Here is a 5,418-nt window from a genome sequence, read left to right as displayed (position 1 = left end):
CTGCTGCGTGGACCCTGCTTCCTGTTTGCCCTCCGCGGGCGCCGGCTGCCATGGAAGAGGAAGAGGAGGCAATAGGCTTTCTGGACAAGGTTCTGGAGGACGAAGATGTGTTTCTCCTGGAGGAGTGTGAGCTGGGAACCCCGACCAGCCCCGGCTCAGGGTCCCCCTTCTTGGTGGCTGTGAAGGTGGGAACGTGACACGCCGTGGATGCTTGGCGGGGAGGGGGCAGGGCTGGCAGCTCTCTCTGCCGAAGCCGTGTGCGGGCAGACATGGCTGATCTGTGCGCAAACCTCGTGGCACTCCGTCTGAGAGGGGCCAGCGCGTGCCTGCGAGGGGATGCGAGGGGCAGTGCCCGCCAGCAGCTGTTCTGGGGGAGAGGGGCCGCGTCTGCCTCCCCTGGACCAATTGTCCTCCGGGGGAGTGGCTGCCGGCCTTCCCCAGCCCAGCTGTGCTGAGGGCTTTCTCTGGCAGTGACACGAGTCACCTGGTGGGCATGTCAGTGGTGTGAGTCTGCTGCCGGGAGAGGAGCTAGCTGACTCAAAACCGTCGGGCACGAATTCATTGTTTCCATGGCAACCGTAGGATTAGGGCACTCATGAAGTGCGGGCCAAGGGCCCACCCCCTTCCTAGCCAGGATTCTGGGGACTTGGTGCATCTGGGCTGAGGCAGGAGAGCCTTTGGAAAGGTCAAGAGCCAGAGGTCACTGAGCTTCCTTGAAGGAAAAGAATTGGGTCAGCTGAAGGGGGGCAGGTAACAGCTGGCTTGAGGCAGGAGCCAGGTGGGTAGATGCTTTGGCCAAGGTGGGAATAGGCAGGAAGTTTCTGCTGGACCCCCCACTCACTCTGGAGCTCAGGCATTCTCTGTAGCAGTGCTCCTGTCCTGTTGGAGAGGTTGCCTGGAGGCAGAACAGAAAGGCAGTGGTTGGTTAATCCCCTTGCCTTCGCTCTGCCCCCTCAAAGAGGCAGGGCTCCTCCTGGGAACCACGCCAGCTCTGCCTGTGTCTGACCTGGCACACCCCACCACTCTTCCTTTCTCGGGCCTGGACCCACCTCTCAGAGCTGTGAGGTCGGCCTTTTGCTCAGCTGCTCCCTGTCCTGTGGCTAGAAGGGAGAGCCAGTAAGGACGGATGGCAGGGAGTTTGCAGACTGCCAAACCAGGCTGCCTAGCAGAAAATGCCCAACTGTGGGCCCTAGAGGGCGTGGTGCTCAGAGCTTTGCTGGGGACAGGCAGTCCCTGAACCTCTCCGGGCCTCTCCGTTCCTCATGGAAGATGGGGATCGCAGCCCTGCCCCGCCTACACTACAGTGTGGCTTCAAGGAGGAGCTAATGGAGGTAAAAATAGACTCCAGACCCACGGTAGATGGCTGATGTGCGGAGGCTGGGTGGAGCAGTGGCTGCAGGCCTGGGTAGGGAGTGGAGAGGAGCCGTGCAGGAGGCTGGCAGTGGCTGGCACCCCACCCTTGTTCTCTGATCTGGTGCTGGCCTGGAGCACTGGTGGTAAGTCATGTCTCTTAGTGGGACCCAAAGACCTCTGCACTTAGTGCCTGTCCAGCCCACCCACCAGGAAGGGGATGGGAAAAAGTCTGCTCATGAACCAGGAGTGCTGGCGGAGCTTAGCAACGTGTAGGATGGGCGGTGTGTGGGATTCCCGATGGGCCTTCTCTGAGAAGCCCCTCAGCACAGATATGGGCCCACCGTTTCCCAGACTCTGGCTTTTGCTCTAGTCTTGGGCCATATTTCATTCTGTTGAACTCTAGACATCTGCCTCCTTGATTATGTCATATTCACCTAAAGGACAAGGGCCTTTTTGGAGTCATTGCTGAACACTGCACAGTGCTTGGTGTGTGGCTGGTGCCAGAGAGAATCTGCAGAATGGGTGAGGTCCACTGGGACCCATGAACGGTGTCCTTAGCCTTGTTGCACCTCAGAGGTGTTCTAAGGAGGTGGCACATGGATGCCACAGGTGCCTAGATACCTAAAAATGCCACTCCTCCCAGGTCCCCATGAGTGCCTGGATGGGGTCTGCCCCTTTACTTTGCTGCCACAGTGTTCCTAGATTTGTCTTCAGCATGGAAAATGGGGATCTTTCCTGAGTGGTGGGGAATTCCAGGCTCTCTGTCTTATCCTGAACACCTCTAGATTGCCCTCCTCCTCTGCCAGGCTTGGTCTTAGAGGGAGAAGATAAGCAAGGTGCCTGCAGGAGGTGGGAAGAAAGATCACTGATTCATTCAACAAATACTGTCAAGTTGTGTTCTATTCAGAGTGCTCTGCCTGGCACTGCAGAGAAGATGAGATGAACAGAGCATGGTTCTTCCTCACAAGGAATTCAGAGCAAGGGGCAAGTGCATGGGAACAGGAATGTAGTGAGAAAGTAGTCAGAGCCATGAGAAGAGTTCTGATAAAAGGGTACTGAATTCAGAGGAGAGACCACTTCTAGTGGGATCAGGGCTAGACTGGGGTGCCTGTGTGCACACATTCATGTGCACATACATGGCAAAGGGGCCTTGCTGGACAGTGTGCTCCTGTCCTGGGCTGTGGATAGTCTTGGCGTACTCTTCCCCATCAGCTGGTAGGAATCCAAAACAATTCTCTCTTTGCTATTACTTTACTTCAGAGGTACTCACCTTAAACAATAGTTGTGATCCTGAACATGTGCCCAGATGCCAGGCCTATAAATCAACCCTGTTTTCAGTGTCATTTCCAAGATGCTTCATCCTCCTGGGGGACAGATGCGAAGCTGGCGGCAGTGTTCTCCAGAGCCATAGCTGGAGTTTGCTGTCTCTCAACCCCGACTTCCCTTGAAGGGCTAATGATCTATGAACTGATAATGCGAATACTGATAGCAACGTCACCTCCCATCTCCAAAATGGGGTCTACTTTCCAAAAATCTCTCATGCAATTCTATTTAAAGTCAGTAGGGCTGATAGGGGCCTTGTCAAAGCTGCTATTTAAAGGAACTCATTTGTCAGGAATAGAAATCCTTTTGTAATGCAGATTAACCCCTCGGGTGTTATTCTGTGCCAATTTTTCATAGTTGATCTGAGACATCTGTATTTCTGTTTTTACCTGCCCAGGTCTTTCCTGCCTCCATGTGCAATGATGGCTATGCCTTTGTTCCCTATTTGAGGGTTTTCTGAGGTGTGGGCCACATGTGATGATTTAGAGATGATTTTAGGTGGTACCCGGATATGTATTTTGTACTTTATTAAGTGTATGTTTTAATGTATGTTAGAAAAAATATGACTTGTACATCTTTCCCGTGATTTCAGATATATTGCTTGGGATAAGACTGAGCTTTTTAAAAAGCCAGTTGTAAAGAGCAATATTAAGTAAATAATAGTGCAGGTGGTATGTGAATATGGCAAACTGTAAAGGGGGATATGAACAACTGAAGTTTCAAAACACTGCCTGGATCCCGTGGGGCCTGCCTAAAACTTAGATAGCAGGGAGCCCAGGATACAGAGATCCCCCCTTCACAAGAGTGGGGCAGCTGGATTTGGTTTTTGTGCCCCAGCAGTCGACCTTGTCTTCTCTGTTCTAAATTCTATTGAGGAAGTAGCTGAACGAGACCTCCTAGGATCTAGCACCAGGGAGAGGAGAGAATTGCTAGATGTTTCTGCATTGTCTCGGCTCAGAGATGGGCCTGCTGTCCTGAGGCTGATGCTTGACATGGGCAGTGGCATCTACTTTGAGCAGATCCCACTGGGTATACCTTGCAGACAGGTGTAGCCCATGGATTCAGTTCTGCTGTCTGTGAAGTCTCAGACCCTTACTGCTTGTCCTGTTGCTTTGAATCACAGCCAGAGCTGACCTCCTCGGTTGTCTTGGAAATCAAGCCAGACAGCCAGTCCTCACTATTGTCTTGGAGATCAGTGCTCCTGGAGAGATTGTGCTTGGCTTGGCCTAGAACCCAACCTTAGAGGCTTTAGTTAGCCTCTGAACTCTATGGAAGATCAGGCGGGAGCTGGCTAAGCCTCATCTGTACATACTGGCTCTACCATATTGACCTGATGTCTTTGATTTGAGGGCTTGAAGCTGTCAAACTTTCAGCCTAGCAGACTATATGAATGTTGGGAATGAACAAGCCCACCAGGGCTGCGTTTTGTAAGTTCTACTTGGACAGAAAGTGGGTCCTCAAAATCAGTCTTTCAAGATTGGATGATGAGATGCTCTTGAGGGGAGCATCTTGCAGAAATGGGCTATTACAGGAGCTGAAGGGTCCGTGCTATGCTAGAGTAGGTGAAGGCTTTTATCTGTGGCTTCCAATACAGCTTTCCTGTCTTGGGGACTGGCTGGCAGTGTGGCAGAGGCTGTGGGGGCGCTGAACTCTTTAGAGGACTTACCTCGGGGATTCCAAGCATTTGAGCCCTCTGGAGAGCTCCCTGGGGTCAGAGACTATCACCTTCACTTCCATATTCCCAGTGCCTGGCATATGGTGAGGGAATGGAGGAATGAATATTGAGCTCCGGAGTTTTATGAGACAAGAGTAACCCACAAGGATTGAAGATGCAATTGTGCTTTTCCAGACAGTTGTAAACCAGGAACAGGTGGGGTCTGAGGAAAGCAAAACAAAGATGGAAGAAGTCTTTGGTGGTTAACTGAGCAAAAGGGCTCCTTAGTAAAATGCACAAAGTTTAATTTCACATCCTTAAGCTCTCCAACACCTTCACTTCCATCCCAGCCAAAACTTCAGAGTGAAAGGGCCCAGAGTGAGGATGCTTGGGAATGACTCTTTATTGTCTTTTGGGGAGGGTTTTCCTGAACTGTTGTCTTCTCAAAACCATTCTTTCAGGATTGGATGATGAGATGGGAGTCTTGAGGAATCTTGCAGAAATAGGTTATTACAGGAGTTGAGGGGTCCATGCTCATGCCAGGGTAGGTAAAGTCTTATTTGTGGCTAGAGTTGCAAATCACCAGTTCTTCAACCCGTTCCTTGTCCAGTCATCTCTACAGTTAATTTCACAGTGTGCTGCAAGTGACTTCCTTAAGAGGGTGTTTGCCAAGCCCTCAGGCACATCCTTGGTTGGCAGGGAGCAGGAGGGGAGTGGAGTGCAGTGGGGGAGCGCTAGCCCCTAGCTTGGTGGAGGGGGGGAGTTCTGGGTTTTTTCCCCAGGCTTGGGAAGCTGCAGGGAAGCCTGCTGGGTATGCTGGAGGCTTGCTTCAGGCAGCTGGCGGTTTCTACTCTCTGTGCCTCAAGGGATAAGAATACCTACTAGATTGTGGGATCCCAGTGAGTTGATCCAGGAAGAGCATTTAGCACAGTTCTTGATACTTGAGAAACCATAACAAATAACTGTTGTCTTTCCCTAAAGCTTGGAGTCCATATTGGTTTTCTTTTTTTTTTTGAGTTGGAGTCTCACTCTTTCACCCAGACTGGAGTGCAGTGGCCGCTCCCAGCCACCGCAGCCTCAACCTGCTG

At 51.7% G+C, this 5,418-nt stretch overlaps 1 protein-coding gene across 3 annotated transcripts in view; it reads left to right on the top strand.

Moving 5' to 3' along the window:
* ABR (active BCR-related) overlaps window positions 1–5,418 on the top strand; it is a 103,877-nt gene that overhangs the window by 15,771 nt on the left and 82,688 nt on the right. Inside the window, exon 1 of one of the 3 annotated variants that reach the window (XM_008056046.2) lies at window positions 25–185. The exons of the other annotated variants lie outside the window; for them this stretch is intronic. Within the exon in view, the coding sequence (XP_008054237.1) occupies window positions 51–185 (135 nt within the window). The 5' untranslated portion in view covers window positions 25–50. Of the gene's footprint in view, window positions 1–24; window positions 186–5,418 lie in introns of those variants that run through there. 3 annotated transcript variants of the gene reach the window in all.

Source organism: Carlito syrichta, unplaced genomic scaffold (genome assembly GCF_000164805.1).
Source record: "Carlito syrichta isolate Samal-C Ts95f unplaced genomic scaffold, Tarsius_syrichta-2.0.1 Scaffold302085, whole genome shotgun sequence".
Classification (NCBI taxonomy): Eukaryota; Metazoa; Chordata; class Mammalia; order Primates; family Tarsiidae; genus Carlito; species Carlito syrichta.
This window is presented reverse-complemented; position numbering and strand designations above follow the sequence as displayed.